Raw genomic sequence first — 22581 nt, 5'->3', positions numbered from 1 at the left:
TATCAAACGACTTAAATCCAACTTTCTAGCCAATCTTCTTGACAGAAAAAAAATTCATTCAACATGTAATTTAACAATTTTTTTTCTAAAAAAAAAAAATTACTAGTGTCAATAAATTTATCGATTTTATAGATCTCTTGGATGACAAAATTGGTTGATGAGTGATTGAAAAGAGTGACTTCAATCTACATAACAAATGTTGATTATACTATAATAAATTAATAATACGCCTAAACTTAAATGATCACACAATAACTAGTTGTGTATCACTTGTATGAGTGAGTTTTTGGAAATTTTGTTTTTCGAAATATTTTATTTTTATAAGAATCTCTAGCACGCGAAAAATATCTATTGCAACAATATATAAATAAGCCCGTCAAGAAAATTAGACAAGTGATTTTTTGGATTATGGATTTTTCGAGCATGGTGGTTTTTACACGAAGCGGCATTACATTTAAGGGTAAGGAAAAATACCGAAATTGCTATACTATTTCTATTCATGTACATATTTTAAAAATAATAATGCAATTCCTTTTTAATTTCAAAATCCCAAATCTACATGTCGCGACATAGATAATATTTAAAAAAAAAAAAAAAATTCCCGAATCCATCTTTTCCTGCTTGTGCATCTCAGACGGGACAGTTCTTGTTATGGGTTCACACCCAAGAGAATTTGATACCATTTATAGTGGCAAATAAAATATACTAATATTATAATGTCGAATTTTAGATCAAAATTATTAAAACACAAAAACTCATGTTAGACGGTCTCATAAGTCAATTTTATGAGACATATATTCTATTGGATCAACCATGAAAAATTATTACTTTTTATACCAAAAATATTATTTTTTATTGTAAATATGGATTTGATCTATCCTTCTCACGGATATAAATTCACGAGACCGTCTCGAGACATACTCATAAAGCATATATATTCTAAATTTCATACTATAGAGAATGATAAGACCATACATAATGAAAACAGTTGCATGATTAATCAATGTAACCTTATGTTATATTTTGATTTGTTCTTTTCCTAACAAGAATTAAGCCCACTGGCTAAATTCAATGCTTAAACTAATAATCATACTAACTATTGTCAAATCAATCCAGAAACTTCACATAATTCCAACTGAATTGGGAGGAATATCAACTCATGGACATCATTGTTTCTCAATAATAGAGCCACAAATCAAATGAAATGTTTGATTAAATTAAGAGGAACTGTACTAGATAGCTTTATTTTGGCCAATCTTATATTATTCCAATCATAACTTTACATTAATTATATTATATGTAATGCAGAGTGAATATTGTAAAGAAAAATATTGAATGTCAGCTACCAATGAACAAATTATTGACAGAACGGAAAATTGAACCATATATACCTTTTTTCTATCTTGGGATATCATCATTAGTCGTTTTCAATCTCCAATGCCATTTAAGTTTGAGGAGAGACCATTTAATCTTAGAGAATATATTTGTGCACACAAAGTTGAACTTTTAAAATTTTGACAAAAATCATATTATGAATTTTCATAAGCACGAGGGAAACTAAAATTATATTTTTGGTCATGTTTTCGGTTAATTTATGGTTTTAGTACACTAAATTTGTAATTTTCTCGATTTTAATAATTTTTCACAAAAGTGCTGACACGACATTAGAAAATACTGATATAGTGACTGCCACTGCCGACGTATTCCTATAACATTGCGTCAATTCAAAGAATGTGTAAATTTAATTATAAAAATCCAATTTTCCCATTTAAAAATTATATATGTATGTGTTTGTGTGAAATTTATTTGATTTGAGAGATTTATCAATTCAAAGAATGTGTAAATTTAATTATGATTGGGGCATTTGAAGTGATGTGTTGTATTATGAAGATTTATGGTTAGATCATGTGCTGCCACCAACAATTATTCCTTGATAAATATGTGTGCTATATCCCTTTCCATAGTCTTGTGATTAGATACAAATTAATTGGGTAGTTCCATTATCAAATAACAATTATTGTTCATCTTTAATTTTTTAGTCGGCACGGATAGACCAATTAGTTTGCACGCGATATACAGCTACTTTAATAACTTTACTAAACAATTAAAATTCGAACTCAAATCGATTAAATCATGCTCGAGTCAAGTTTGATTATTATACGATTTAAAAGCTAAAAATTATATTAATAATAATAATTTTGAACTGGGGAGGGGCCAATTGGACAAAGGAAGTTGGTGTGATAAAGCTGGCTGAAAGTCAAACAAATTTGACAGGTACGATAAAGCTGTATGGGATGTCTGGATATTTTAGATGCAATGAGTGGATATAGCAAATCACAGAGACAAATATTTCTCCGCGAGTCTTATTTTACCCATAAATTTAATGCACATACATTAATTGATGACGACCCATGTTCTAATTTGTTTTTCCAACTTCTTTTCAAATGTGATTTTAAAATTTTCTTTTAAAATAGAATTACATCTTTTTTGCTTCCAACTTTTTTTACATTCCCAGGCATGACATATATCCTATTCATTTTTTCACATCGTCAACGACGACGGGATTGAGTATTTTCGTTCAATGCGCTCGATATTTGGTCTGAAAAAAGTCGAGCGTTGGGTGGATTTGTTGTGTATACGGAACTTGAAACTTTAAATTCAATGAATATTGTTATGATTATATGCAATTACCATTGAAGTTGGGTTTTTTAGCCTGTTGTTTCTATATGACCTGACCCATATCTTATTTTTAATTTTTTTTTAAAAATTAAATTTTTATTAAAGTTTTGAAATCATCTTCTTTGGCCCATTTATCACATACGACAAAAACTTGTGTGAGACGATCTCAAGGATCGTATTTTGTAAGACGGATCTCTTATTAGGGTCATCCATGAAAAAATATTACTTTTTACGCTAAGATTATTACTTTTATTGTGAATATCGGTAAAATTGACATATCTCATAGATAAAAATTCGTGAGACCATCTCACAAAAGACCTACTCTTTATCATACTTCCTGTATTTGTCGGCTTCCATTCTTATTTACTTCCCACTTATATTTGTCTCTTTGATTTATTTATATTATAGTATGGTACTTTACAACCATTTATAGAACCTTATGGGCTCGAAGCAAAGGTAGGCATTTTCATAAGTCGGGCCTCGAACAGGTGTCCTGTATCATACTAAATCATTTTCTACTTTCCTTTTTTTTTAAAAAAAAAAAAAGTAATTAATACTAATAAGAAGAAGAATGTTCATTTACTATGATACAAAATTTTTACATTTAATAATAGATATTGATTTAACATGTACTATTTCTTCAGCGTGTTTGTTAACCCTCGTTACTTTAAACACATTTAATTAAAATATAATTAAAGAGTGATAAATAAAACAGTGAAAAAACATACTCTTGATTTATAAAAATTTTGTCATTGCTTCCCTGTAAATTGGACGTATCGAAAAAACCAGACAACAGTTTTATGATTAAAAAAAATACTGAATATAATCATTCCACAACACAAAACCAATCTATAGTCTCACATGCTAGAACTAACAGATAAAAAATACATGCAAAGTGCATTGGCTCAATCACACCAAAAACAAGTTCAAACAAGTACAAATAAACTCTAAAACACCATACAAATAGTCGGGTACATCTTCCCAGTAAAAGTATTAAACTGACATAATATATAACATCTAGGATACTCTGATTCTGACGAAAACGACGACAAACTGTCACTCAATGGTTTCCACTGACAGAACATTGATAAGTGCAATTTGTGAAATTAAATTATCCTTTTAATTCGTATAGATTGTTAGTTTTCTTGGACGGAATTATGCGTCTTTTGTTGTTTTTGGTGTTATTGCAGGAATCTAGGTAAGGTGTATTACATGGGCGTGAAAAAGAATGAAAAATGGTGCTTGGAGGAAAATAGTGAGCTTGGCAGGCATAGAGATCCACGCATATGCGTGAGTCAGAGGCACGCATATACGTGCGAGACACAGTGAAACACAAAGCAAAGACAACAAAACTGAAGATATCGCGCACTGCGCGCACGAAGGATTTCCAGATGCACGAAACAGAGGACTCCGCGCACATGCGCGGAACTAGTGCGCGCAAGAAAATTTTGCCCAACACACAGACAGTTACTTCCGCGCATATGCGCGAGGCTTGCGCGCAACGCAAATTCCAGATTTATTAGGTTTCATCGTGGGCTTTATAAAAGGAGGGGGGACCATCGAAGGGGGACTTTTCGGCAGCCAACATCAGCGATCGAGGAGCATAAAGTAAGAGCCAACGGAGGACGGAACGCGAAGAACGGAGATAGAAGACGCTTAGTCCAGACACGGAGACGCACTTTCATCTTTCTTCAACACGTTTTTAATTCGGTTATTTACTTTTACGTTTTTAGTGATTACAAAACAGGTTTTGTTGTGATCTAGATTCGAGTATGAACTAATTTTATTTCTAGAGATCGATGTAGTTTTGGTCGAACCTATGTTATTGGAGTTTTGAATTTTCATTGAATTAATTCATCGTGTTTATTTGTGATTTCTTGTCTTTAATGCTTTTGGATTACTGGTCATAATGCGATTGATTAAATAATTAAGATCTAGCACTCGAGAGAGGGGGCATTGAAATTAGGACTGAGAAAATCACATTATCAGATGTTTATAACATGCAAAAGACGTATAACTCTAGTGAATCCATAAAAAAAACCTTGTTTGCATATATTATTTGTTACGTGATTTTGAATAGATATATTAAAATCAGTAATAGATAATACAGTTCTATTTATCACTTGAAAAAAAGAATAGAAAAATTGCGAGTTCTTTGTTAATAAACATGATGCGATTTAATGATATGTTAGTCAATTTTAATTTAGCATAGGGAAGACCAGGCGAAATCGTATCTCTAGATTGATTTACTCACTGAATTTCAACTGCGTGCTAAGAATTACATGATTCGTTATTTTATTTGAATTGATTATAAACTATCTCGTTGATTTCTCTAAATAAAGTTGAATTATGTCAATTACGGTACTTATATACAGTTTTAAATAATTACTCTTCGTGGGAACAATATATGTACTTATATCAATACTAAAACTTGACACCATACACTTGCGGTAGTGAAAATTCGCAACAAGTTTTTGGCACCGTTGCCGGAGGGTAAATTATTTAATTGCATATTCATATCGTTACTAAGTAGTCTTGAATTTAATTTAGACTTTATTTTATTTATTTATTTTGTTAATTAATAATCTTTTTTGTTTTGCAGTGCATGCGAAGATATCAAAATCCCGACTTCCCGATTTTTTATCCGGAAATCGAAAGAACTGCCAGGAGATTAAGGAAAGCAAGAAGAAAGGAAATTAAAACAATGACTGAAAACATAGATAATTAAAATGAGCCCCACATCAACACTCACTACTCTGGAATAGCTCGCGGAACCATTGCTGCTAATAACTTCGAGCTAAAGCCCGCACTCATCAACATGGTTCAACATAACCAATTTGGAGGAGCAGCCACTGCAGATCCCCATCTTCACCTAAGAACTTTTCTAGAGATCACGGATACGGTAAAAATTAACGGTGTTTCTAACGAAATTATTCGATTGCGCCTGTTTCCATTTTCTCTCAGGGATCAAGCAAGGAGTTGGCTCCAATCTCTACCTCTGGGGAGTATTGCTACATGGGCATATTTGGTTACGAAGCTTCTGTCAAAGTATTTTCCTCCTGCCAAGTCTGCTCAGCTGAAAATAGATATCACCAACTTCATGCAGAAGGAATTCGAGGTGTTATATGAGGCTTGTGAGAGATACAAAGAATTACTCAGGAAGTGTCCGAATCATGGATAAGCAGATTGGGTTATTTTACAATGGTTTGGATGGGACAACTAGAGGGAATGTGGATGCAGCAGCCGGAGGTACTATTTTCTCCAAAACACCTGATGAGGCTTATGAATTGTTTGAACAGATGACCATTAACATTTACCAGTGGCCTAGTGAGAGATCTGGATCAAAGAAACCTGCTGGAATGTATGCAGTAGACCCGATCACATCACTTACTGCACAGGTTTCGGCGTTGACCACACAGATTGCAGCGATGAACAAGGCAAGCCAATCTACGTCTGATGTAGCACTGGTGACTGCCGAAGAAGAGCCCGTTGTGGAGGAAGCTCAGTACATCAACAACAATCGTGGCTATGGAAGATATTGAGATAATCCTCCCTCTAATACTTATCATCCAGGTTTGAGGAATCACGAAAATTTCTCTTATGCGAACAACAAGAACGTGTTGAATCTTCCACCGGGGTTCAATACACAGAAGGGTGAAGGTAAGGATCTAGTTGGGACGTTTGTGGCTGAGTCTGGTAAAAGAATGGCTAGAACCGAGTCTCGTCTTAGTTCATGGAGACACACATGGGGAATATGGGTGCCACGATGAAATCTTTGGAAACACAGATTGGGTAACTAGCCAATGCTTTGAAAGATCAGAATAGAGGACAGTTCCCAAGCAATACAGAGGTGAATCCTAGGGAGCAATGCAAAGCTGTCACACTGAGGAGTGATAAGGAAATTGGAATCCCAGAGCCTACTGAAGAGAATGTAGAGTTTCTTGTTGAGGAAGATGATAAAATGAGTGTAAGTGTTGGAAAAGAGAAAGTAGAGGAACCCAAGAAAGTGCTTGAACAGCAGCCTTTACTAAAGGTGAATCTTCCATATCCACAGAGGTTCAAGAAGAAAGGGTTAGATGATCAGTTTGCGAAGTTTCTGGAAATATTCAAGAAAATATACATGGAGCAAATTCCCAATTACGCTAAGTTCATCAAGGATGTGATGTCCAAGAATAAGATACTTCAAGAATTTGAGACAGTGAAGCTAACCGAAGAGTGCAGTGCCATACTCCAAAGGAAACTACCACAAAAACACAAAGATCCAGGGAGTTTTACTATTCCTTGTTTTATTGGTGGTTCTAGAGTAAATAGGACTTTATGTGATTTAGGTGCCAATATTAATTTAATGTTTTTTTTCTATTTACAGGACCTTGGAGCTTTGCAAGGTGAAGCCTAGCATTATTACTTTGCAACTGGCGGACAGATCACTTACATATCCACGAGGGATAGTAGAGGATGTGCTGGTAAAGGTAGACATTCATACTTCCTGCTGATTTTGTCATTTTAGGTATGGAGGAAGACCAGAAGACTCCTCTTATCTTTGGAAGGCCGTTCTTGGCCACCGGAAAAGCCTTGATTGATGTGCACAAGGGCGAGCTCACACTGAGAGTAGGTGGAGAGAAAGTTGTGTTCAACATCTACAACACCATTAGAGGACCAAATGAGGTAAGTACTTGTAATAGTATTGATATCATTGATTCATGTGTATCTCATGTTGGTGCAGGTAGGTTGACGAAAGACTCCTGGGAGAGATGCTTATTGGAATCAGCATCTACAGTAGATGAAGAAGACTGGGACGTGAGAGAGGAGTTGCTTGCTTTCAATATGCAGGCTAAAGAAAAGATTGATGCCTAGCACGAAGAGTTACTTGAAGATGCGAGTAAAGAGATACCAAAAGCATCTCCTGAATTGAAGGAATTGCCGAGTCACTTGTGTTATGCATTCTTAGACGAGAGTTCGTCCTATCCAGTAATTATATCTTCTGCTCTTACTATTGATGAGAAAGATAGGTTATTGAGAGTGTTGCGAGAGTTTAAATCTGCTTTGGGATGGACAATTTCTGATATAAAGGGGATTAGCCCTACTGTTTGTATGCACAAAATCTTGATGCAGGAATCCTATTCCCCCCTATATTGATCATCAGAAGAGGCTTAATCCGGCCATGAAAGAAGTGGTGAGAGCTGAGGTATCAAAATTGTTAAATGATGGTGTTATTTATGCTATTTCCGACAGTTCTTGGGTTTCACTTGCAAGTAATGCCTAAGAAGGGGGCATGAATGTGGTGAGGAATGAGAGGAATGAATTGATTTCAACCCGTCCAGTGACTGGTTGGCAAGTCTGTATAGATTACAGGAAATTGAATGATGACACTAGGAAAGATCACTTCTCCCTCCCCTTTATTGACCAGATGCTTGATAGATTATGTGTTTATCATTATTATTGCTTTCTAGATGGTTATTCAGGTTACAATCAAATTGTCATAGCACTGGAGGATCAAGAGAAGACTACCTTCACTTGCCCCTACGGTACATTTGCTTTCAAGAGAATGTCATTTGGACTTTGCAATGCACCTGCTACGTTTCAGAGGTGTATGATGGCCATATTTTCTGACATGGTGGAGGAAATCATGGAAGTTTTCATGGATGATATATCTGTCTTTGGTTCATCATTTTATCATTGTTTGCATAATCTGACACTTGTTTTGCTGAGATGTCAGGTGAAGAATCTAGTTTTGAATTGGGAGAAATGTCACTTCATGGTTCAAGAAGGTATCGTGCTTGGGCACAAGATTTCGGCCAGAAGAATGGAAGTGGATAGAGCCAAAGTCGTGGCAATTGAAAATCTCCCACCGCCGAAGAATGTAAAAGCGATCAGAAGTTTCTTGGGACATGCTGGGTTTTATCGTCGCCATATTAAAGATTTCTCTAAAATTACTAGACCTCTATGTAATTTATTAGAGAAAGATTTTACATTTATTTTTGACGATGATTGTTTGCAGGCATTTAACAGGATCAAGACAACGCTGATTTCTGCACCCAAATCAGCGCCCATCATGATAGTGTCTGACTGGAAGGAGCCCTTTGAGCTCATGTGCGATGCTAGCGACTATGTTGTGGGATCAGTATTGGGACAGAGGCGAGACAAGATGTTCAAGGCTATCTACTATGCAAGTCGCACACTTAATGCAGCCCAACAGAATTACACAACCACTGAGAAAGAGATGCTAGCAGTGGTGTTTGCATTCGACAAGTTCAGAACGTATCTCATTGGCACCAAGGTAACTGTTTTCACTGACCATGCAGCTATTCGTTACTTGTTTGCCAGAACAAGTAACCAGGTGACAGATCACTTGTCACACCTAGAGCTGGAAGAAAGAACTGAAGGCGGAGCTATCAATGAGTCGTTCCCAGATGAACAATTCTTCAAGGTAAATGTTACACATCCTTGGTTTGCAGATATAGTTAATTTTCTTGCTGCAGGTTAATTACCACCAGATTTAACTCACCACCAAAAGAAGAAATTTCTTCATGATGCCAAGTTTTATCTGTGGGACGATCCCTTCGTGTTCAAGAGATGTGCTGATTAGATAATTAGACGGTGTGTAGCATATGAAGAAGCAGGTACGATTCTAGAGTAGTGTCATTCATCACCCTATGGTGGACACTTTGGATCATCTAGAACAGCAGCTAAGGTATTACAGTCGGGTTTCTATTGGCCTAATCTGTTTAACGACAGTTATACTTTAGTAAAGTCATGTGATAAATGCCAAAGAGTTGGCAATATTGCTAGACGCCGCAAGTTACCACTAACAAATATTTTGGAGGTGGAACTTTTTGATATCTGGGGTATTGACTTCATGGGTCCATTATCATCGTCTTTTGGCCAATCTTATATTTTGCTTGCTGTTGACTATGTGTCCAAATGGGTGGAAGCAATTGCTACCAGTACTAATGATGCTGGGGTTGTTGTTAAGTTTGTCCACAAGAACATCTTTACAAGATTTGAAACTCCTAGAGCCATAATCAGTGATGAAGGTGCACATTTCTGTAACAAAGTTTTTAACTCATTGTTGGCTAAGTATGATGTGAAGCACAGGGTGACACTGGCATACCACCCGCAAGCAAATGGGCACGCAGAAATATCCAACCGGGAGATCAAGTAGATATTAGAAAAAAAAGTGAAGACAAACCGGAAGGATTGGGCGATTAAGCTAGATGATGCCTTATGTGCGTACATGACAGCCTACAAGACACCTATCGGGATGTCGCCTTATAGGTTGGTCATTGGGAAAGCTTGCCATCTACCTCTGGAACTGGAGCACAGAGCCTTTTGGGCTGTGAAAAAACTGAATTTTGATATGGGGACATCTGGCGAGCAACGACTGTTGCAGTTGAACGAGATGGAGGAATTCAGGAATGATGCATACGAGAATGCAAAGATATACAAAGAAAAGACCAAAAGATGGCATGACAGACAGATTCTTCGACGAGACATCGAACAAGGACAACAAGTGTTATTGTTCAATTCTCGACTGAGGTTGTTTCCTAGTAAGTTAAAATCACGATGGTCTGTAACATTCACAGTGGAAACAGTGTATCCACATGGGGCAATTAAGCTGAAGTGCAACAACGGTCAGACATTCAAATTAAATGGTCAGAGGGTCAAGCATTACTTTGGAAGTGAAGTGAGAAACATGGACAACATTCCACTTGGAGAACCAAAGTAGAAAGGAGAAAGTCAAGCTGATGACTATAAACCAAGCGCTGTGTGGGAGGTAACCCACAATTATCTTTAGCAATCGTTTTGTTTAGATTATTTTAATCTTTTATTTGTTAATTAAAATTATCTCCATTCGAGTATTGATTTGAATTATTTTATTTTTTCAGGTGTAGTAATAAAAAAAACGGTCAGAGTGCATCGCGCATAAGTGCGATTTATTATCGCGCACATGCGCACACCCCAGCTCGGAAGGCAGAGGACCTCGCGCATATGCGCCATACAGAGGCGCGCATGTGCGCGATATGACAAGGCAGATAAAATTCAAAGCTGTGACTTTGACGCATATGCTCTGGTTTAAGATGCGCATATGCGCGCGATCTGATTTACAAAAAAAAAAAAGACAAACCCTGCTTTCAGACATCCCCTTCACAAAAGAAAGACCAGCCGCCGCCTTCAAATCCCACACTCAGACATCCCTCGCAGCTAACGACATCACCCATCACCACCATCAAGTGAGTGCCGCCGAAACTTCGCTCACCGCCGTCTCCCTCCTCCGAAAGACGATCGCAGCACCCACTCCGACCACAGCCGACAGCCGCTGCACTGCTCTGAAAGTTGAACGCCGAAGCTTCGCTCACCGCCGTTACTTCTGACCACACTTTGATTTCCGATCGCTTTCTGGTGCAAGTAAGAGTTGTATTCAGATTTTGTTCAAATCTTGAGATTAGTTAGAATTTGTGTTCAGTCTATATGGGGAATTTTTTATTTTGTGAATTGAGTGCTTCTCACTGCTCTAAAGCACTTTGTGACTGGGTTTGTACGTGGCATTGATAACTAGATTAGTTGGTGTGGTGAGTTGATTATATTTGCTCTGATGCACGTTGGGGTGCGATTATCAGTGATCTTGACTCCTCGATTGTTTGAATTTGGTGTGTTGGTGTGAGCTTTGAATTTTTGAATTACATGGCTCCGAAAAAAAATCCAAAAAGGTGCTTCTTCCTCCTCAAGTTTTGAATCTCATAGGTTTTGGAATGAGGAGGCTCAACAAGTCTACGAGAGTTCTATGACAAGATCCATCATCCCGGAACAAGGATTTAACTTTTCGGTTCGACGTGGTGTTATTGTGGGGGAACTAGAACGACGATAATGGGTTGAATTTGCTCGACCCCCTTTGGATGACGTTATCTCGGTTGTGCGAGAATTCTACGCAAACATCCGGATACGTCATGACGAGTCTAAAGCTTTGGTGAGAGGTAAATTGGTGCCGTTTGACTCTCGAACGATTAACATGATCTATCATATGCCCAGCTTCGACCGTGACGAGTACAGTGCATTTCTCGAAGAAGTGGTCAATTATACAGAAGTCATTCGGACCATATGTGAAGCAGGCGCTTCTTGGAAAATGAGCTCGAGTGTTCCTATCTTTTTAAAGAAATCCGACATGAGACCTAATGCAAGTGCTTGGACGTCTTTCGTATCTGCCCGGATTCTCCCGTCCTCGCACTATTATGATGTGACCAAAGACAAGGTTACACTTGTCTTTGCTATTCTGATGGGAAAATCTATTGATTTAGGTAAAATCATTCATGGATCAATTATGAGAGCCGACACGGGGTTAGCCACGGTTGCTATTCCATGTCCTCATATTGTTACCGAGCTGTGCCGATAGGCCGGCGTGTTATGGACACCTGATGAACAAGTTCTAAAGCCGAAGGCCCTCATTGATGCCTACTTTGGAGCTGCTTCTTATATACCCCATGAGTATCTGGACAACGAGAAGGGGCCACAGCAACAGCTTCCGTTACCACCACCACCTGCAGCAGCCAGACCGAGCAGGGGAGACAGATTTCGGAGACTAGAGACCGAGATGCAGGACCAAAGGAGGTTACTAGTTGAGCAGCGCCAGGTGCTGGATTCGCTTCAGTTCCGCACCGACCATTTTATGGGCTATATGATGGATTTCACTTCCGTGTTCGCTCAGCGGTTTCCGCCTATAGGTCCAGATGATCCGATGTTTCCCCAGCCGCCTGTATGGCCACCCCAGTACCCGGGACCTTCTTCACAGGCACCACCCCAGCACATGGATGAGGATGCCGACGATGGTGACGGCGAGCACTGACGCTCGTCGTGGGAAGTATGATTGTTCCGTTCTTTCCTATTTATACATTGAGGACAATGCATACTTTAAGTTTGGGGGGTGATTTGACATTTTGATGTTTTATTGATTCATGCAGCGAGAATGTCAGTTTGTATGTGAGTTGATCTCTTTTTGTTTACTGAGTTGGTAGCGATTATTGTTTCGTGTTTAAAATTAAAAAAAAAGTCATTTATATGTTTATTTTTAGTGTTTGAATTATCATAGTTGTGGAATTAAGGTAATAGCCAACCAATGATGAGATTTGATCAGAATAGATGCTACTCCATGATTACGAGTCTAAATACATGCTATCTTTACTTAAACGTTTACAACCTAATTCACGATTGCCATGATTATTGACACATCCGATGTCAAGAGAGTGTTCATGTGATTTGTTATTTGGAATTTATGAATGGACTCCAAAACCTGCATGTTGATTACTTGTTGTCGACACAAAGATGATCTAGGCAGTCTTTGAATTATATTGGGCATGTTTTCCTTGAATAATTTGTCAATTGTTAGCCCTTTGAGCCTGAATGAGATGTGTGATTTGTTCTGTTTGAGTATACCCGAAAACATGATCTATCTGTGTTCGTCGATTGGTAGATTGAAGGTAGTCTAGAACTTGGTTTGGCACTCTTCGAGGAAAGACAAGGGTACTTAGGGATGATTTAGGCAATTTTTGGAACGTTTGAGCCTTTCACGCCTACCCATAACATCGTATTAGACCCTAGTGTCCCATGTTTGAGCTTAATGAAAATCGAATGGAGTTTTCCAAGGCACACAAGAGCCCCCATTCGTATCAATCCTAAATCCCCACGTCAACTAACGAACTTTGAGCATATACACTAGTACCTACCGAAAACTGAGAGAAAATGAATCTTTTTATCACCACAAAATTTTTTTTCCCTTGTGCGCGTATAAAAATAACATGGAAAAAGAGGAAAAGAAAGAAATGAATTGGAAAAAAAAAAAGAAAAAGTTGAATAAAGAATAAAGGAGTATGATGTGTTGATATGAAGAAAAGGAGGAAACAATAGTAAATATGTTGTGACAATGCAATTGGAAATGAAATATGATAAAGCAGGAGAAGTGTGTTGAAAAATAAATTGGTTCGTTTCTCACTTTTGATTACCTATCTTTATTTGTAGCCATTAGTCGTAGCCTAACGTTATAAGCTTAAAAGACCTATTAACCGAATCACATGTACCCAATATACTAGTGGAGAAGAGTTGTCAAAGTTAAGTCTATGGACACTTGAAAAATGCCGTCGATAGACATGGAATTTGATTGTGTACACGTGCACATCCCATTATATTGGACTATGTTTGGTTAATTATTTCCTTCTGATTGCCATCTTGTTTAGTCAAATGATATCATATAAGTCCGTTGATTTGTGAAGGTAAATGTGTATCTCAATGATTTTGTTAATTACATGTGTGTCAAGGAGTTCGGAATTTTATGAGATAAAAAAATATGAACTTATTTTGGCATTTGGAGTGGGTAAACGAGAATAGCAAAACACACACGCACGTGAACTGTGAGTAATGTGGCATGTGTTTGATTCAATATGATGGGACTTTAATATCTAAGGCTAGTGGTTATCCTTTTATTCAACAACTCTTGTTCGTTCAGTTACATTCTTTAGGATGTGTTGAGTCTAGTCAAGCTAATGTTTTCCTTATTTTATTTTGCTCGGCACTAGCAAAAGTTCAAGTTTGAGGGATTTGGTAAGTACAATTTGTGCACTTAAATTATCCCTATAATACGTATAGATTGTTAGTTTTCTTGGACGGAATTATGCGTCTTTTGTTGTTTTTGGTGTGATTGCAGGAATCTAGGTAAGGCGTATTACATGGGCGTCAAAAGGAATGAAAATGGCGCTTGGAGGAAATAGTGAGCTTGGCAGGCAGAGAGACCCTCGCGCATATGAGTCGCGCATATGCGTGCGAGACACAGCGAAACACAAAGCGAGACAGAGAGCCTCGCGCACATGTGCGATGTATGACGCGCATATGCGCAAGAAGTGCCCACCGAAGACAACAAAACCGAAGGTATCGCGCAAATGCGCTAGACAAGGCGCGCACGAAGGATTTGCAGATGCACGAAACATAGGACTGCACATGCGCGCGAAAAAATTTTGCCCAACACACAGACAGTGACTTCCGCCCATATATATGCGCGCGGAGCAAATTCCAGATTTATTAAGTTTCATCATGGGCTTTATAAAAGGAAGGAGGGGACCATCGAAGGGGGACTTTTCGGCAGCCAACATCAGCGATCGAGGAGCAGAAAGTAAGAGCCAACGGAAGACGGAACACGAAAAACGGAGATAGAAAACGCTTAGTCCAGACACGGAGACGCACTTTCATCTCTCTTCAACACGTTTTTAATTCGGTTCTTTACTATTACGTTTTTAATGATTACAAACAGGTTTTGTTGTGATCTAGATTCGAGTATTTTAAAAAAAAAACACGAAGCAATAATCGCTACCAACTCAGTAAACAAAAAGATATCAACTCACATACAAACTGATATCCTCGCTGCATTAATCAATAAAGCATCAAAATGTCAAATCACCCCCCAAACTTAAAGTATGTGTTGTCCTCAATGTATAAACAGGAAAGAACGGAACAATCATACCTCCCACGACGAGCATCAGTGCTCGCCGTCACCATCGTCGGCATCCTCATCCATGTGCTGGGGTGGTGCCTGTGAAGAAGGTCCCGGGTACTGGGGTGGCCATACAGGCGGCTGGGGAAATATCGGATCATCTGGACATATAGGCGGAAACCGCTGAGCGAGCACGAAAATGAAATCCATCATATAGCCCATGAAATGGTCGGTGCGGAACTGAAGCGAATCCAGCACCTGGCGCTGCTCAACTAGTAACCTCTTCTGGTCCTGCATCTCGGTCTCTAGTCTCCGAAATCTTTCTCCCCTGCTCGGTCTGGCTGCAGCAGGTGGTGGTGGTAGCGGAAGCTGTTGCTGTGGCCCCTCCTCGTCGTCCGGATACTCGTGGGGTATATAAGAAGCAGCTCCAAAGTAAGCAACAATGGGGGCCTTCGGCTTTAGAACTTGTTTATCAGGTGTCCATGACACGTCCGTCTGTCGGCACAGCTCGGTAACAATATCAGGACATGGAATAGCAACCGTGTCTAACCTCGCGCCGGCTCTCATAATTGATCCATGAATGATTTTACCCAAATCAATAGATTTTCCCATTAGAATAGCAAAGACAAGTGCAACCTTGTCTTTGGTCACATCATAATAGTGCGAGGACGGAAGAATCTGAGCCGATACGAAGGACGTCCAAGCACTTGCATTAGGTCCCATGTCGGATTTTTTTAAAGAAATAGGACAACTCGAGCTCATTTTCCAAGAAACGCATGCTTCACATATGGTCTGAATGAATTCTGTATAATCGACCCCCTCTTTGAGAAATACATTGTACTCGTCACGGTCGAAGCTGGGCATCTGATAGATCATGTTAATCGTTCGAGAGTCAAACGACACCAATTTACCTCTCACCAAAACTTTAGACTTGTCATGACTTATCCGGATGTCTGCGTAGAATTCTCATACAACCGAGATAACGGCATCCAAAAGGGGTCGAGCAAATTCAACCCATTCTCGTCGTTCCAGTTCCCCCACAATGACACCACGTCGAACCGACAAGTTAATCCCCGTTTCGGGATGATGGATCTTGTCATATAACTCTCGTAGACTTGTTGAGCCTCCTCATTCCAAAACCTATGAGAATCAAAACTTGAGGAGGAAGAAGCACCCTTTTTGGATTTCTTTTTCAGAGCCATGTAATTCAATAATTCAAAGCTCACACCCACACACCAAATTCAAACAATCGAGAAGCCAAGATCACTGATAATCGCACCCCAACGTGCGTCAGAGCAAATATAATCAACTCACCACACCAACTAATCTAGTTATCAATGCCACGTACAAACACAGTCACAAAGTGTTTAGAGCAGTGAGAAGCACCCAATTCACAAAATCAAAAATTCTCCATACAGACCGAACACAAATTCTAACTAATCTCAAGATATGAACAAAATCTAGATACAACTCTTACTTTCACCAGAAAGCGACTGAAAATCGGAGTGTAGTCAGAAGTCACGGCGGTGAGCGAAGCTTCGACGTTCAACTTTCAGAGCAGTGCAGCGGCGGTCGGCTGTAGTCGGAGTGGGTGCTGCGGTCGTCTTTCAGAGGAGGGAGACGGCAGTGAGCGAAGCTTCGGCGGCACTCACGTGGTGGTGATGGGCGACGTCGTTAGCTGCGAGCGATGTCTGAGTTTGGGATTTGGAGGCGGCGGCTGGTCTTTCTATTGTGAAGGGGATGTCTGAAAGCAGGGTTCGCCTTTTTTTCTTTTAAATCAGATCGCGCGCATATGCGCGTCCTAAACCAGCGCATATGCGCCAAAGTCACGGCTACGAATTTTATCTGCCTTGACATATCGCGCACATGCGAGCCTCTGTATGGCGCATATGCGCTCGGTCCTCTGCTTTCCGAGTTGGGGCGTGCGCATGTGCGCGATAATAAATCGCACATATGCGCAATGCACTCTATCCATTTGGATCAGAAGCACCTGAATGGCCTGCCATGGTAGCACAAAGCCGCTACGACAAACCCCCAAGAAAAAGGGTCATAATCCAGTATAAATAAGTTAAACAACAATGAAGATACACATAAATTATGCATAAACATATTTATAAATGCAATATGCAATATATGTAACTGGGCACAAATAAACATGAGTCAATAAACGATACGATAACAACATGAATAATGCTCGAGCTAACACAGAGGTGCCACATCGTCACGATCATGTAGCTAAACCGCATTGATCTATGCATGTGAGGCATGTCATGTTGTGCTAAAACAAACACTCATGGCTCGACTTCCTTACAATTGTCAATTGTACAACGGAATGACACAAACTGAACATAACTAAATAACACAATTTTAGCGTTCACCCTGAATGACTGAATTCGAGAATTCTCAATCGTATCTACAGTCTCGAATGTATCAATAAAAAACCTATCAACCACACCAAGATCATGAGGTAACTAACAGTGCCGAGCAACAATGAACAACAATATACGATTAAAAATAACGATATGACTCAAGATGTATGTAATAAATGGCTTGCCCTATTTCTATCCGATCTATTTCCGATATCAGAACAACATTTTAATTCTCAAGTCAATCCAAATAATTAGGTCCAATTAGCTTTGTTTTGATCCAGTATTGTGGATAATGAATTGTGTTAAGAAATCGCAAACATATATGAATATGATCACAGATAATCATTGCTGACTATTTTAAAATATTTTATAAGACATAAAATACATACTTTGGTTTTATGAATTATCTCATACTATTTTGACATTTTCATTATCATCTTCTTTGTACACAAGATCCAATTGCTAAATCATGATCCAAATAATATAAATCAATCCTAATGTCCAATAGATAGAGTCAATTGCAACCTCACATAATTTACTTCACATATGACGGTTCAATAGTATGATATCTTTTATCTATACGTGTTGAACACATGCTATCAATATCAAATCTTAATGCACGGTCACCATACCTACAACAATAATCTGAATATTAATCAATAATGTTGCGATAAAATCAACGAAAAGAATTCAATCGAAGCTGACTAAAATCCTCACTCGGGTAGCCTGTATAACTCGAGAAAAGCTGGAAATCGAGCTCGAAAATGTCCCAAAGTCGAAGCTAAAACCAGCTGATCGGAACAGTGGCAGCTTGTGGTAGTCGCGCAGCAGAGATGCTGAAATCGCGCCGGAAAACTCAAGGAACGAGCTGGTAAATGGCTGGACTTGCATCGAAATTTTCCTAGGGTGTGAGTACAGCTTATAAACGGCCTGAAACAGCCATTTCCAGCGACGAGATGGCCGGACAATCACGAGGAAAGCAGCTCTCGCAGAAACAGGGCTCGAAGACGGGGTTCAAGCGCGAGACTCACGCCTGAAAACCTCGATTCTTGGCTTCGATTGAAGCTTAGACCATGGGCTTCCAAACCCCTCAATTAATTTCGGAAATCTGCGGCTGTGGGAGGCGAACGCGGCGGCCAAAAGCGGAGAAAAACGGGTGACGCGAATGGGAGATATTGGCTTTCAGATTTGGGGTCTTTTTTCGAATATGTATGTACATATCATATAAAAATTATTAAATATATTATATTTTATTGATCTTGTTTTTCGTATTTTCAATATTTTGTATTATTTTAATTCCAATATTTTTTACTGTTTAAATTTATCGATATTCAATCATACGTATTTTTCATAATTTTTAAAATTTATTTTATATAAATAATTATTTAAATTTAATAGTTCAATAATTATTTTAATTATGTTAAATTATCTGATGACAAGTGGATTGAACAATTAATTCCATTTCTTGATGATGGATACAAGTAAGGCTTTGCGAACTTGACTTGATTAATTTGGAATCACCGGAGCTTCAGCTTCGTTTTAAATTATATTATATATACAAAAAACGCTTTTAAATGTTTTAATTTAATTAATGCTAATTTATACAACTTAGGATAGGATAATATCAGTATTGAAACAAGAATTTAATGAATATTATGAAAACAACAAACTAATTTCTTGAATTTAATAACTGGAGGGAACCTAAGACATTAGAGTCCAAGTTTGACTCATGATGAGTTGCTCGAACTCGAACTCGAACTCGAACTCGAACGGCTTGACAACCCAATCATATGTAGGATGTAAAATGTTGGTGATCGTATATAATCATCATCAATAATTTTCATCTGTGGAGAGCTTTTCTCAGCCAACAATTTCTCATCGCACTCCATTACGTCGTCTCGTAAATGGACTGCTGTGGTGTTGCCGTCAAAGGAATACATCGGAGTTGGGGTTGTCTGTCGTTGGTATCTTTTCTCCATATCTGGCGGTATTAATTGATGTGCGGGAAGGGGTTTGAACATCACTTAGACTACAATGGCATGAGAGAACGACGCCGTCAATGTTGTCCGGGCAGTTGTTACCGAACGAGGCACTTATTGTTGAGGAGATACAAGCTGTGTGTCACCAATCCTGGGTCTCGCTGGGCTGTGAGTTTTTGGAATTTCTGCTTAGATGGCTTAATTTTTATGTGCTTGACGACTTCATGGTAGGGGTGGCAAAATGCAACACGACTCGTCAGCCCGACACGACCCAACACGAAAAAATCAGGTTCGGGTTGGGGTTTTTCGGGTTCAGGTTGGGTTCGGGTTAGTGTCAGGTTAGACTGGTTTCGGGTTAGGTCGCGGGTTGACCTGAATTTTTTTTTTTTTTGAAAATATTACCTATATTTTTATATATTGTATGTTTGAACAAAATTTATTGTATATTTATATGATAAATTTTCATCATTTATTATTTATTTTGTATATTTTTTATTTTTTTAACAATTATTTATTTGATTTAGTAAATATACTTTTAATTTTCTACAATTAAATTTTCAAATTTAAATCGAAAATTTTGTTATTATGTTTTTAAATTAAAATATTATTATTATTTTTTATTTTTTCGAATTTTTTTCATTATTTAGTTTTTTTTTAAATAAATAAATAAAATTCGGGTTAGGCGGGTTAGACAGGTTGAGTCGGGTTAGACGGGTTTGTGTTCGGGTTGAGAGTTTTCGGGTTCGGGTTGAAAAAAAAAATTTCGGGTGTTGACCCGAAATCCGACCCACCCGATCCGATTGACACCCCTACTTCATGGTATGCTAATTGTCTATTCTATAATAGTAATTGGCTAGAATATAAATAAACATTTACTTATTTTTTTAAAAAAAACTACACTTTCTTTAAATATCAATTATTATTTTTGTTATACTTGACATGTAAACATTTAACCTCCAGCGAAGATAATATCAATTGATTGTATCATATAATTGCCACAATTTTTGTTGATTGTATCATATACAATGACAATCAACAAAAGTCGGGGTTAATTATTGTCTCATGTAGAATTTATTTCGAAGAATCCCATTTTCAGTCATGATCAGCTGTATCTCGCTGCATTCAGAGTTACGTATCCTAGAGTTCTAAATTTTTTAACATGTGATATCGATAACAACAAGAAAAATTCAACAACAAATGTTGTATTTAAGTAAGTTTTTCAAAAATATATTAGTTTTTTTTTATGACGGTCTCACATATCGACCTGATCAATATATAGAGTCATTGAGTCGAATATGACAAGAGTTTTATATTTTCAAAATTTGTAATATTTTTTTTCTAACTATCCGATTTATAATCGATATAGTTTATTTATATGTAATTATTTATTCAGATGCTTATATTTATTAATTTAATTATTAATTATATATAATAACATCAGTCAAAACATATAATTCCCACATAGATTTCATTAATTAGAATAAACTAGTCCGATGTAAATGGTGTTGCCGTTTATGTTAATTAATTAATTAAAGTTCAAATCCTATGGTTAAGTCTAATCCTTTTAAGTAACTTTTGAGTATACGAATGTTCACGTCACTTCACCTTCAAACCTCGATTCTTCTATATTATTTATTCTTTAATTCACAAAATTAAAATAAAAATCCATTCATTCAATTTTTTGTCAATTCTTTTCTTTCTCCTTGCTTACTTTTACAAAGCTAGCTATGGCTGCTTCTGCTGTTATGTGCAGAGGGATGCTTGTAATCATGGCCGTACTCATGTTAACCAGCAAAGTTTCTGCTGATCCAGATTTGCTTCAAGATATCTGTGTTGCTGATCTCACTTCTGGTAATCGTGATTTTTGTCATTTGGATTTCAGCTAGAATTTTCTTCCATGTATTGGTGTGGGGTTTGTGTCTTTATTAACGAAAAGGAAATTCTTGACAGATGTAAGATTGAACGGATTTGCCTGTACGTCAAACGTGACGGCGGAGGACTTCTTCTTCGCCGGTTTGGCTAATCCGGGAGTCGTCAACAACTCCGTGGGTTCGCTGGTCAACGCCGCCAATGTGCTGATGATTCCCGGTCTCAACACACTCGGCGTGTCACTCTCACGCGTCGACTATGCCCCGGGCGGCCTCAATCCGCCTCACACGCACCCACGCGCCACCGAGATCGTTTTCGTTCTCGAAGGTGAAATCGATGTGGGCTTCATCACCACCGCCAATGTCCTCATCTCCAAGACCATCAAGAAAGGGGAGGTCTTTGTCTTCCCCAGAGGCCTGGTTCACTTCCAGAAGAACAATCGCAAGGTTGCTGCGGCGGCGATCGCGGCGTTCAACAGCCAGCTCCCCGGCACTCAGACCATCGCCTCCACACTGTTTTCCGCGTCGCCGCCGGTGCCGGATAATGTTCTGACTAAAACGTTCCAGGTTGGGACGAAGGAGATCAAGAAGATCAAATCCAGATTGGCATCCAAGAAATGATTAATTAATTAATTAGAGATTAATTAGAGATTTTTGCGCAATTAGTTGATTGAAAACAAAAATAATATTAAGAAAAAAAATGTTAAGATATAAGAATTTTATTTCACTTGGCATGTTCAATAAAGGTGTACGATGAAGTTTGAATTTCTAGAAAGTTATTTAAAGTGTCTTAATTTATTTGAAGTAGTTCTTTTAAAAAAGTAACAAACAAAAAAAAGAAGCCAAAATCAATGTGATAATTTGAATATTGCATCCTAAGAATTTACATTTTTTTGTAAGATTTTAATATCATGCACTTATATTTTTAATATAAATTAAAATTAAAATAATTACAAAAATTAGAAATTAAATAGTATGATACTTCAATTTACGTCGATCACGTCTAAAATTTATTTTTTGCGAGTACATTCTGATTTTATTTCTTTTTATAATAAAAAATTAATATTAATGGTTTATAAAATGGAGAAAAAAAAACAAGAGTTTTCGATATGCTTATATTGAATAAGAGTAGGTCTTTTGTAAGACGGTCTCACGAATCTTTATCTGTGAGACGGATCAACTCTACCGCTATTCACAATAAAAAGTAATACTCTTAG

The 22581-nt window shown here is 37.9% G+C and overlaps 2 protein-coding genes across 2 annotated transcripts; both read left to right on the top strand.

The window, feature by feature from the left end:
- The first annotated feature begins 5804 nt into the window (after positions 1–5804).
- LOC140988451 (uncharacterized) lies at positions 5805–9841 on the top strand. The gene is made up of 9 exons (XM_073457462.1): positions 5805–6201; positions 6253–6437; positions 6500–6982; positions 7046–7064; positions 7187–7344; positions 7534–7688; positions 7792–7931; positions 8142–9158; positions 9426–9841. Exons 1-9 carry the CDS (start codon positions 5805–5807, stop codon positions 9839–9841), a joined length of 2970 nt encoding a protein of 989 aa, XP_073313563.1.
- An 11246-nt stretch (positions 9842–21087) lies between these two features.
- LOC140987261 (germin-like protein 5-1) lies at positions 21088–22139 on the top strand. Its single transcript, XM_073455702.1, has 2 exons — positions 21088–21347; positions 21447–22139. Exons 1-2 carry the CDS (start codon positions 21224–21226, stop codon positions 21983–21985), a joined length of 663 nt encoding a protein of 220 aa, XP_073311803.1. The 5' UTR covers positions 21088–21223; the 3' UTR covers positions 21986–22139.
- The last annotated feature ends 442 nt before the right edge of the window (positions 22140–22581 follow it).

Source organism: Primulina huaijiensis, chromosome 11 (assembly GCF_012295235.1).
Source record: "Primulina huaijiensis isolate GDHJ02 chromosome 11, ASM1229523v2, whole genome shotgun sequence".
In the NCBI taxonomy this organism is placed as follows: domain Eukaryota; kingdom Viridiplantae; phylum Streptophyta; class Magnoliopsida; order Lamiales; family Gesneriaceae; genus Primulina; species Primulina huaijiensis.
This window is presented reverse-complemented; position numbering and strand designations above follow the sequence as displayed.